The 13,173-nt window shown below is 34.7% G+C and overlaps 1 protein-coding gene and 1 long non-coding RNA gene across 2 annotated transcripts in view; one reads left to right on the top strand and one right to left on the bottom strand.

Moving 5' to 3' along the window:
- LOC132122955 (uncharacterized) overlaps nucleotides 1–13,173 on the bottom strand; it is a 489,820-nt gene that overhangs the window by 380,813 nt on the left and 95,834 nt on the right. The window lies entirely within an intron of this gene.
- On the top strand, nucleotides 7,582–11,644 carry guca1c (guanylate cyclase activator 1C). The gene is made up of 4 exons (XM_059533472.1): nucleotides 7,582–7,926; nucleotides 8,812–8,962; nucleotides 9,743–9,829; nucleotides 10,893–11,644. The coding sequence occupies exons 1-4, from the start codon at nucleotides 7,732–7,734 to the stop codon at nucleotides 11,021–11,023; spliced, it is 564 nt and encodes a 187-aa protein (XP_059389455.1). The 5' UTR covers nucleotides 7,582–7,731; the 3' UTR covers nucleotides 11,024–11,644.

Raw genomic sequence — 13,173 nt, 5'->3', positions numbered from 1 at the left:
TCCCTCTGGTCCGCTAATGTGTTATTTTGCCAACAATTTGTGGCCTATGCATAGAAGCTTGCTTGATTTACATTAGTTACGCGCATTTATGCGTTACGTTAAGTGTTTCACGTGTGAGGTACTTTGTGTTGTAGGCAGTATGTTGCCATGATGTTAGAGTGACCATATTTCCTCTTTTTCCTGGACACGTCCTCTTTTTGGACCTAAAAAAATTCATCTGAATTGCCCAAAATGTCGGGAATTCGGCTTTTACTTTCTACAGTGCATTTTTGTATTAGAGCGCTACGATGGACTGTTTTCTTAATCCCGCTCCCACTGGATTTCCCGCTCCCGTGATTCTAATATTGCATATTTTTTGCGCATCAGGGAGCCGCCTTCAATAAGCAGAGTATTTAAATCTCTTTTGAATCAGTCATCCCTCTCTCCTCAACCCCTGATCAGTCAAATTTGACTCCTGCAATTCGTGTTGTATTCAGGGTTGCAAAGTCCGCATTTTCTTTTCTCCTATGGCTACTTTTAAAATGTTAATGGATTGATTTTCCCCGTTGGTTAAAGGTTTGAAATGTTGCTTAATTACATTTGACTAAGATTCTACCTATGAAAAAACTGTGCTAGATATTTTGTGAAGGAGGGCCACTGGTACAGCAGGAATCTTTTTAGCTGTTTTTATCATCAATATGCATAACCGTGACTGTAAAATATGTATTTTAGGTATGGAAATGACATTTTCATGATATTTGATATTTGGGATATGGTCATTGCACTACTTTAACCACCAACCAACCACACCCCAGCCCCCTGCCCCACCGACTGTCCTCTTTTTGGAAAACTAAAATATGGTCACCCTGGCGTTCATGTGCGCACTAAACTACTAGGATGGTAGGCCTACCTCTGTGTTTCACAGACACAACTGGAAATTAATGTTGAATTGCTTTGCTTAAGATAATGTAAACCTATGAGGCAAGAAAAACTTCTGGTTACATGAGCCTAAGCTCTTTTCAATAAAATCCATGCAAAAGTTAATATCAGATCATTTTAGAATACAGTATAGGATGTACCGAATATTCTTCAGTTTTATGCAAAACAGAAATAAAACAAATAGAATATCAGATCTCTGTCATATGGCCAAAAATTAATGAAAAAAAAAAAAACTTGCATAGTTGTGTTTGACACATGAAAACTGTAACACTGCATCTTACAAGATAACATGATGTAACCTTGCTCTCACTTGAAATGTGTGTCCTTGAATTTGAGGGTATTGGACCTTGAAAGTCCTTGAAAGGTCCTTGAATTTGAAGGTAATCAAGGTGTGGAAAACCTGTATATAATGTATATAAACATTACTTTTTTAGATATTTATCATTTCAAAAAACTTATATCAATACACTTCACAACAGTATAGTAAAACAAGATTTTTGCATTTTATTATTTTTATTATTATATTTGAAAATAAATAGATGTAGCCTCCTGTTTAGGAATATTGAGGTTTAGATTTGTCACGGTTTAATTCTCAAAAGATAACCCAAACACTGAATATGGAAGTTTCAATTCTGTTAATATGATGTTAACTTTCATGTTGCTCCAGGATGATTTTCTGTAATAATACTAAGAGTATACTGTACTTTTATTGATTTATATTGATTCAAAACTGGACCATTTGTACACACGTGGAGCAATTCTTTGTATGTGTGTGAATTTTTTTTTTTAATAAACATTTGTGCTGAGATGCTATAATGGAATTATTTTACTGTATGTCTACATCAATTATATGCAATTTGTCTGTATTATAATCTAGACGTTAAGGCCCTTATGTGAGGCTTATATAACTACCCTGAAAGTTTCACATTCTATAAAAAGCTACAAATATAAAAGAGACAGTTTAACCCCAAATGAAACGTCAATATATAAACATTCTTTTTTTTCCTCGTTTTTGTTTTCATTGCATCTTTTTCTATAATTACTTTGAATAAGTGGTAGACATTCAAAATGGTACATTTTTTATTAAATAAAACACGTCATGTATGAATGGTCCTGGTTTTTGTGCCAGATTCTTATCTAAGTCAGTTATAAAAAAAAATGAGTAATGTTTGATGATTATATTATATTATAACCTCTAAAACAAATGTAAAAATAATCATATTTTATCTAACCTGAAATTAAAATATGTAGTTGATTCATAAACTTGTCATCCTTCTTACAGACAGGGTCTGTTATGTCTGATCTGGGTGGATGGATTGACATTAAACATCATCAAGATAATGAAACTGGTAATAGTTTTTTATTTTTATTTTTCTAATTTCTTTAATACTGTGAATGTATTACAATAAGTGTTATATAATACAACAAAAGTTACCCACTATTAAGAAAAAAAAAGTTATTATATAATCTTATATATTATACAATGTTCATACATGAGACCAGGTTGTGTGTCTCCACTCTTAATATTTACTGGCTGTTCAATAGACCGGACACCAGCACAGCTGAAATCTGGTGAATCTAATCTCTCGTGCAGTTACCTGTAATTAGAGTACAGATCTAAAATTTATGAAAATTGCAAAACTGACTATGTAGAATAATGATCGCATCACATCACCCCACATGAAAAAAATACTATAGTGTTTTTTAACCATACAGTAAAGTACTTGAATTAATTTATATAAGTTATATAACAACCATACTAATATAAATAAATTACTTTACCCAATACTGTACAGTAAAGTTTTCTACAGCTATAGTGTACAATATACTAAAATACACTACGGTTTACTGTAGTAAAAAATAAAGTATATTACAGTATTTATTAAAGTTTAACAGTTCACTATAGTTAATAATACATTCACGTAGCATTAATTAACAAAGTGCTGTAAGTATTATAATATATACAGTATAATACACTTTACTATAGTATGGTTCAGAAACACTACAGTATTTACTATAAATTACTATAGTATTTTTTTCATGCATGTAAGTAGGTTATATCCAACACAAAACACTTATGACAATATTTGCTAATACTACATGTGTTTGGTTGACACCCATAGGTATTGAATAAGCCACCATCTATTAATATTGTTGTATAGAAATCTAAATAATCCCATATTATTATCAGATGATTTTCCTCTAATGTTCATTCTGCATGTTTTCGTTTGTTGTGTCCTGTAAGGGGCGGTACTGTTTTATGACTAGTTACTCATCCAAAACTCTGGTACATTTAGGCTACATGACTAGAGACTTAATTTTCTGTATTTCGCATTCATTTTTGTGGGGTTGAAAAACCATCTTCTGAATAGTCTGAATAGTCTCCTGATAATCATAATGATTGAGTGTGTATAAGTTATGTAAATTAAAAGTCTTAAGTAAAATATTGTAAAGTTTTGTAATTATTTGACATTATTCTTTACTGTTTTGGATCTCTTGTATAGAGACAATATATTTAATCAGAGGCATTTTGAAATCTCAAAAAACAAAGATTGGGCTACTGGGTGAAATCTTAGTACTATCTCTAGAAGACACAAATGGGATAGAGATGCTCTTTTGTAACTTTGCTCTAATGTGGGAAAATAAAATTGGGAAACTTTAGCTTTGCAGAATTTTTTTTTTTACATTTGATATTATTATTATTTTATTTTTATTTATTTTATAAATAAACACTTATATAAATAAATAAATGCTACATTGCATGCTGGGTGCCTTCAGAGTACATATGCACTGTAGAAACACAGAACTGTATGTGTCTCGGTCTGGCATAACAGAGAATTTAGATGCAGTGGAGTTGTGAGAAGGGAGATTTTTATTCTCACCAGAAAACACAAAGTAAAATAAACAATAATTAAACACCGAACAGGTCAACAAATACAAGAGGAGCTGAGAAAGCACCCTGATCCATGACAGTATTTTGCTGTTTGTTTACAATACATGTTTGAGAGTGTAGCTAGATACAATAGAAATCCAACTATGAAATTTAAGACTTGGTGTTTTGTTGGAGAAATTTGTTTAACACAAAATATGTTTAAATATTAACAGTTCTCAGTACATAAGTCAAAAGCTCAAAAGCTATTACTATTGATTTTTAAATGTTCCACATCAGGTTAAAACTGTTTGCCTTATTATGGTCAAAATTTTTATATATTTTAAATATATATATATATATATATATATGTATATGTATATATATGTATATGTTGCAGAAGATATATTTAAGAAGTCCCAATTAAGAATCTCAACAGAAATAATGTAATCTGTTTTGGAAATTGTTAATCGTCTGAAGCCAGATTTACTATAATGGGAACACTGATCTTTGATAGTCTGATTAATTTATCCTCTGCATTTAATCTCAGTGTGGTTGCACTTTGTGTTCCTGAATGGATCATGCACATGCCAGTGGAATCTCATGCAGATCAGAGATCATGGTCACACTTTGCATGGGTCTGCCGTGTTAGATAAACATGACATGCAGGGTTGAGTTTAGCTTTGGCTAAAGAGGGTTAAATGCCACTCAGATATCCATTTTATGTTTAATTATAACTACTGGCATGCAGTATTAAATAACCATTTCAATATTTATTGTCTGAAAAACTTTATTCTTGTTCTGTCAAATATTGTGAACAGGTTTTTTTTTTTTTTCAATTAAGCTATCATTTTGTCAAATTTAGCAAAAAGTATATTTTTATTGTGTGCTTTATACATAACTATAAAATTCTAACATAAAATATATAAATTAACTTTAAATTAGCCATAGGAAGACAAATAAGTTGGATGTCTTATTCCATAAATATTAAAAATGTAGTTGTAGATATTAATCATGTTATAATGCATCACTTTGAGGCATTGTGAAAATGTTCCTAACTATTTTATATATATATATATATATATATATATATATATATATATATATATATATATATATATATATATATATATATATAATGTGAACTGTTTAGCAAGTTCATATAGTAGAGTTTGATATTCTCACAATAAGTGATTAACTTTTTTTTTTTTCAGATCAACTTGATTTACAAAACAAACACTAGTTTAACTGCATTTTCTAAAGAAAAATATAAATGTTTGCTCACAATAAACTTGCTGCCACAATGCTGAGTGTTTTGGGTGGTTATTATGGCGTTCATATGCAGTTATTTAGCATGTTGTAATTGGCGCTTTTCGTGCGCACAATTTAGCAAATCAAGGGAATGCAATAGTAAATCGAGGGAACACAATAGTAATCGTGTGCACGTTTTAGTACATTGAGGGAACGAATTAGTAAATTGTGCGCACAATTTATTTATTTTAGTATTATTTAACCCTCCGTAGGGTTGCATAGTGGAAGAATCAAATTAATTACTTTTTAACCATTGACTTATATAATTTCACTGCAATATTTACTTAAGTGAGACTGCTCTCCTTAGAGTTACAAATGATCTGCTCTTATCATCTGATCGTGGGTGTAACTCTCTATTAGTTTTATTGGATCTTAGTGCTGCGTTTGACACAATTGACCACAACATTCTTTTGCATAGACTTGAACACTTTGTTGGCATTAATGGAAGTGTATTAGCATGGTTTAAATCATACTTATATGACCGCCATCAGTTCGTAGCAGTGAATGAAGATGTATCATATCGATCACAAGTGCAGTATGGAGTACCTCAAGGCTAAGTACTAGGGCCGCTACTCTTCACGCTTTATATGTTACCCTTGGGAGATCTCATCAGGAAACATGGTGTTAGCTTTCACTGTTATGCTGATGATACTCAGCTCTATATTTCTTCGCGGCCCGGTGAAACACACCAATTTGAAAAACTAATGGAATGCATAGTCGATATAAAAAACTGGATGATGAGTAATTTCTTACTGCTAAATTCAGAAAAAACAGAGGTGTTAATTATAGGACCTAAAAACTCTGCTTGTAATAACCTAGAACACTGTCTAAGACTTGATGGTTGCTCTGTCAATTCTTTGTCATCGGTTAGGAACCTAGGTGTGCTATTTGATCGCAATCTTTCCTTAAAAAGCCATGTTTCTAGCATTTGTAAAACTGCATTTTTCCATCTCAAAATATAAAAAAAATATATCTAAATTACGGCCTATGCTCTCAATGTCAAATGCAGAAATGTTAATCCATGCATTTATGACCTCAAGGTTAGATTATTGTAATGCTTTATTGGGTGGTTGTTCTGCACGCTTAGTAAACAAACTACAGATAGTCCAAAATGAAGCAGCAAGAGTTCTTACTAGAACCAGGAAGTATGACCATATTAGGTCGGTCCTGTCAACACTGCACTGGCTCCCTATCAAATATCGTATAGATTTTAAAATATTGCTTATTACTTATAAAGCCCTGAATGGTTTAGCACCTCAGTGTTTGAATGAGCTCCTTTTACATTATAATCCTCTACGTCCGCTACGTTCTCAAAACTCAGGCAATTTGATAATACCTAGAATATCAAAATCAACTGCAAGCGGCAGATCCTTTTCCTATTTGGCGCCTAAACTCTGGAATAACCTACCTAACATTTTTCGGGAGGCAGACACACTCTTGCAGTTTAAATCTAGGTTAAAGACCCATCTCTTTAACCTGGCTTACACATAACATACTAATATGCTTTTAATATCCAAATCCGTTAAAGGATTTTTAGGCTACATTAATTAAGTAAACCGGAACCGGGAACACTTCCCATAACACCCGATGTACTTGCTACATCATTAGAAGAATGGCATCTACGCTAATATTTGTCTGTTTCTCTCTTATTCCGAGGTCACCGTAGCCACCAGATCCAGTCTGTATACAGATTAGAGGGTCACTGCAGTCACCCGGATCCAGTACGTATCCAGACCAGATGGTGGATAAGCACCTATAAAGGACCTCTACTGCCCTGAAAGACAGCGGAGACCAGGACAACTAGAGCCCCAGATACAGATCCCCTGTAAAGACCTTGTCTCAGAGGAGCACCAGGACAAGACCACAGAAAACAGATAATCCTTCTGCAAAATCTGACTTTGCTGCAGCCTGGAATTGAACTACTGGTTTCGTCTGGTCAGAGGAGAACTGGGCCCCCAACTGAGCCTGGTTTCTCCCAAGGTTTTTTTTTTTTTTCAAGGTGACTTGACTTGACTTAAGTGTTTTATATGAAGCACAGCTATTTTTTGCCCATTGATACAGTTAGGGTTAGGGATACAGTCTTAATCATTTCTTAAAATATCCACCATGTAGTTATGTTCCACACTGAACTTCTGTGGACTCAAATAAAGCCTCCTCTTCAGGGTTTCCCTAGACGAGAACTCACCATACTAAGAAATCCCACAAAAACGTCACACTGGGCGGGGTTTATTCAGAGAAGCCAGGAATATTTAAGCTTATTGGCCAGATCTTGAGCCCTCCATGGAAAGTGATTGATCATTCCCCGCTAAGCCCTCTCAGACAAGGTCAGGAAGTTCAGGATCACGGCAAATCATTACCTATCCTACCAAAGGAGAGGGGTAAATCCATCTGGAGACCATAGATGTCCTTTAGTTCTAGGAAGGTTTCAACAGTTATCCAATTAAAGGGTTATCTCTCCTTTTAGGTGCATAGTCTATAGGGCTTTAGACTTTGTGCCGTCATCAGCATTCAATACTGTCTTGGAGCAGCAAACTCCTCACAACTCATACTCAATAAACTGCAGCTACTGTTGGACTTCTGGATTTGACAAACCAATTCTACATTTCATTTATAAAGAGGTTCTCTGAGGAGTTATGGGTGCCCACGGATCCAGCCTGGATGAAGTCTTGGCTGAGGACATGCACCACTGGTACAACAAGTTCATGAGGGAATCGCCATCAGGTCTCATCACACTCTTTGAACTGAAGACCATGCTACAGATGCAGGGGATGACTGAGGAAGCCAGCGGCTATGTGGACCAAGTCTTCTACACTTTTGACATGGATGGGGTGAGACAAATGTGTGACTGGAACATTTAGGTTTATTATGCAGATTGGTCATTCAGTTGACACCAAAACCTCTTGTGCATGAAATAATATATATTTTAATATATTATAGCCTATTAAATTAATTTTATGAATAATTAATCAAATCACAGATAATTGCACATATCAATATTACAAATTGCGACAGATGAATAAATCATTTTTGTCCAGTGAAAACTGACCTTTTGGAAGACACTTCAAATAGAATGGTATTGTTGTGCTTGCTATTCACTTTCATAGGCCCTGTTTATGCCTGGTATTAATATGCATTTTCGTTAATTCGATCATAGTGGACAATGCTAAAAAAAGGTGTGAACAGGGTCTAAAACGTTTTGAGCTTGTTGAAAATGGATTGGAATGGATACTCATGCTTTCGAAAAGCCACTTTGCTGACTGAGCTCATTCTTAAACATTACAATGTTCATTTCTGTTCATCTGTTAACCATCAAAATCAGAATGTTAAATTACATTTAAATTAAATTACAATGGATAAATGTACGTGACCCATTGTCTGGTCTCTCGCTATCATCTCAGTGAGCTTTTATTACGTTTTATGCATACACAGTAACATGATTTAGCATTTTCAGGCATGTCATTGTGGACAAACTACTTTTTTAAAACCCTTAAAAGGCCGAAGTATACTTCAGTTTTTATGCATATGTTGCTTATGCTTACATTGCATGAGACAAATTTAATTGGCGCAGAGTCAGATTTTTCCAAACAATGAATGGTCAGCCTGCACACGTACCTTATTTTTTATTCTATTATATAATAATTATTATTATTATATAATTGTATATTTCTTTCTTTTATTCTAATTTTTATTTATCTATTTATTTTTTACCTCAGGATGGCTACATAGATTTTGTAGAATACATCGCAGCTGTAAGTCTGCTACTAAAAGGAGAGATAAACCAGAAACTGAAGTGGTACTTCAAACTCTTTGATCAGGATGGAAATGGCAAGATTGACAGAGATGAAATGGAGACCATATTCAAAGTAAAGTATATCCATTTTTCCTTTATTTAGTGATCCGTTTTTTCTGGTGTATGACCACTAATTCATACTAGAGTTCCATTTGATGTAGCACTAATGCAATGAAGCAAATGCACAGCTGTTTGAGTTGAGAAATGACTTAATGAAGAAAAAATATATCTGCACTCTTAATCTTCTTTTCTTCATAAAAAGAAGCTTAAGTGAGAGTGCAGTTATATTGAGTCATAACATCACATAGAAGCAGTGGTTTTCAGTTACTAAAGCCATTGTAGAAATACACTATTCAGAGTCAGTCATGATTTGTTTATTCTACAAGCAATCCCAACATGGAAGTCTCCATGACAGAGGTAGGCAAGTTCGGTCCTAGAGAGGACTGTGCAGGACTGTGGATCTCTAAGACCGAACTTGCCTACCCCTGCTACCTGAGGTGACCGTCCCCATGTAGAATAAAACATTTGTTATCAAACTTCTGATATGACTGCAATCCTCTTCTCATGAAAGTCTACATCATTAATGTAGTAGTAATGTAGTAACAAACAAAATTAAAACATACTATTATTTCTATTTATTTTTAAATTTATTTTGCCACCATAGATGTGTATTCCAAATCAGTGATTTTGTTGCCACAGAATGTTTATATGATAGAAGAATCTGATCTCATTAACAACTTCTGAAGCCACGCAAAAAAAAGCGTGGTTTAAAGCGGAAGGAAATTACACTGACGCAATGTGACTTGTTATGTTAGTAAAAGACAAAACATTAATATTTTTCATCTTTGCCCAAGCCATCCAGGATATTACCCGGAGTTATGACATTCCTCCAGATGATATTGTGACTCTGATCTATGAGAGAATTGATGTCAATAATGAAGGTTAGAGCTGCTAGATCATATTAACCTTCAGCATCATTTTTCAACTGGAATATTTCATTTGAAACAATTGACATACCACTAATTTCTCCTATTGTCCACTGTGGTGTTTGGTGTCCTTTAATTTTCAAGTAATTTCTGTCCAGGATTAAACTTGCAACCTTTGTGTAGTATTAGAAGCTCAAATCTAAAACCACCACTACTACCATTAACAATGGTCAATGTTTAAATTTCTTTATGGAACAAGGTTATTGGCTAAAATAAATATTCATTACAGCATCTATAGTGTATACACCGAGAACAAATTCCAGTGGTAAAATGTCTGGGTCAGTCAGTCTAGTAGTGATGGGAAGTTCGGATCATTTTACCGACCCAGACTTTTGAGTCACGTTCAGCAAAATGAACAAATCTTTTTTCGAGTCATTTCATTCATTTTAGCAAAATGTAATTAAAATGTTACGTGTTACTTCCCCAACACATCTAGTACTTACGCAAACGTTGATCACACTACAAACAACTGTCTATTGACCAGAACTATGAACTAATCAATTATTTTTCCGGCTCAGACTGCATTGGGTCTAGCGTATGGATCTGTCACGTGATTAAGGAACAAGTCAAAAACCCGATTGACCCGAACTATGAACTAATCAATTCTCTTTCCGAGAATTTAATTTCTCTTTTTAAATTCTTAGTATTCCATGACCGTTTAAATTATTTGCATTGTTTTATAACAATTTAATCCCAAACTTCAGTTCTCATTATATTGTAAATAATGTCATTATCATTTCCATAATGTACTGTAATACATTACAAAAATTATACCAATAAGTATCATAATAGGTTTTTTTTGTTGCTGTTTTTTTACATTATTGAGAATTAGTTTTTTTTTTTACATTTACATTTTAAAACATTTTATTATTAAAAACATAATATATTTACTCATATGTGTAAATTGTAATTTATTATATTTTACACTCTATAATCTTAGTTTTTTCTTTTAATTTTGTGTTGAAATCTGACCTTGGGAAGGATTCACGCCTAAAATGTAATGCCTATACTTTGGCAGGTGAGTTGACATTGGAGGAGTTCATCACAGGGGCTAAAGAACATCCTGATATCATGGAGATGCTCACTAAGATGATGGACCTCACGCATGTCCTGGAGATCATAGTCAATGGGCAAAAAAAGAAGGAGTGACTGCCAATTTCTGATGCATTGCACAATAAAAGGATCCCATCCTGACTAAAGATCAACTCTGTGGCTTAAAAGCATAAAACAGACTCAGTAGAGGGTGAAACCTGCTAGCAGTATCTCTGTGATTTCTTTCATACACTTTCTCTGTTTCTGTGCCTCCAGATATCCAGTTAGCAGAGCTCTTTTACCCTTCTACTTTTAACTGAATCACCTTTAAAAGTCTGAAAATGTCATTCTCAGAAATGATACAAGAGGAGATTAATTCATGGTAATTAATGGATCATTTGTCCTATTTGCTGGGGTGTGAAGCATGTTCTTAGCAAAGGATATGCTCTATGATCCGCTGCATTTACAGTGAAATCTAAAATGTTTATGGACACTTAAGCCTCAATTAAAATGCATCAAAACGACAGGCACTTTTAAATGTGACTTACTAAAGTAATTTAAATGTCCAAACACTGTTTAGTGGATACAGTGTAAAGATTTATAATAATTTGTACAGTTTTTCTATTGATGTATGTAATCTTCATTCTGACTTTTGACATTTTGTGCTAAATTATTTAGATAACACTACCGTTCTAACTTGTAACCATTGCCTTACATAAATAAATGCAGTATGCTGCACATTTGGACTGCTGTTTTCTGACTGTTACCGACTGTTGCAAGGGTTTTCATTTTGAAGTTTCATTAAGCATTTGTCATACTACAAGTGAAAAGTTTTGTTTGCAGCTGTTGCGTTAAAGGTAATTATGTGTATTTAAGAGATAACACAAAGGCTGTAAATAAATTTTTTAAATCTTTTTTTTATCTTAAAAAACTATATATATATATATATATATATATATATATATATATATATATATATATATATATATATATATATATATATATATATATATATATATATATATATATATATGTGTGTGTGTGATGGATCCCCTCCTTTGCCCGGAGTACCTCCTCCTCTGTTAATTCGCTCGGGGCACACACCAGTCTGTTCAGGACCATGGCAAGCCACACCAGCTACCCGGATGACGTGCTCTGTGCGCATGGAGCGCAGTCGTACAGGGATGGTCCCCGAGTGAATTTCGCCACATTTGTGGAGTGGACACTGGCTAGAGATAGATCTCTGTTCCCCACCTGTTCCCATGGATTGATCGCCAGTGCCATTCCCGACCCAGAGCCCATCTCCCCACGAGTATAAGCCCAGCCCACCATCTCCCCACGAGTATAAGCCCAGCTCACCATCTCCCCACGAGTATAAGCCCAAGCCCACCGATGAGTCAGAGCACAACCCATCAGACCAGGTCGAGAGACGGCGACAGGGCCCACGAGGGAGCAAGTCGTGGCCGGTGTGAGTGTGGAGTGGAGCCACCTGCATTACTAGAACCAGGAAGTATGACCATATTAGCCAGGTTCTGTCAGCACTGCACTGGCTACCTATTAAACATTGTATAGATTTTAATATCTTGCTTATTACTTATGAAGCCCTGAATGGTGTAGCACCTCAATATTTGAACTATTATGTCCTCCGCGTCCACTGTTTTTCTTAAAACGTTGACAATTTGATAATACATAGACTATTAAAATCAACTGTGGGCGACAGATCCTTTTCCTATTTAGTGCCCAAACTCTGGAATAACCTATCTAACATTGTTCAGGAGGCAGGCACACTCTGTCAGTTTAAATCTAGATTAAAGACCCATAATTTTAACCTGGCTCACACATAACACAGTAACACATTTCTAACATTCAATTCCGTTAAAGGATTTTTAGGCTGTATTAATTAGGTCAACCGGAACCGGGAACACTTCCCATAACACCCGATGTACTTGCTACATCGTTAGAAGAATGGCATCTACGCTAATATTAGTCTGTTTCTCTCTTATTCTGAGGTCACCGTAGCCACCAGATGCAGTACGTATCCAGACTAGATGGTGGATCAGCACCTATAGAAAACCTCTACAGCCCCAAAAGACAGCAGAGACTAGGACAACTATGCAGCGTTTCCACCAAAATTACCAGGAACTTTTTCTCCAGGAACTTTTTTCCCCCCAGACCTGTTGCTTTCTGCATTTCCACAGCGGTGTAAAGTACCGGGAAGATTAGGCAAATAGACTGGTGACATAGGTTTGCGCGCGTTTCTCAATACA

This window comes from Carassius carassius, chromosome 41 (genome assembly GCF_963082965.1).
Source record: "Carassius carassius chromosome 41, fCarCar2.1, whole genome shotgun sequence".
Taxonomy (NCBI): domain Eukaryota; kingdom Metazoa; phylum Chordata; class Actinopteri; order Cypriniformes; family Cyprinidae; genus Carassius; species Carassius carassius.
The sequence above is the reverse complement of the archived record's forward strand: the minus strand, read 5'-3'. Positions and strand labels throughout refer to the sequence as shown.

What these genes read in the sequence shown, in the direction of transcription:
- guca1c (XM_059533472.1), top strand. Translation starts at nt 7,732, where the DNA reads ATGGGTGCCCACGGATCCAGCCTGGATGAAGTCTTGGCTGAGGACATG. An exon ending in ACACTTTTGACATGGATGGG is followed by an intron (nt 7,927 to 8,811) that starts GTGAGACAAATG and finishes TTTTTACCTCAG; the next exon opens with GATGGCTACATAGATTTTGT. An exon ending in AATGGAGACCATATTCAAAG is followed by an intron (nt 8,963 to 9,742) that starts TAAAGTATATCC and finishes TCTTTGCCCAAG; the next exon opens with CCATCCAGGATATTACCCGG.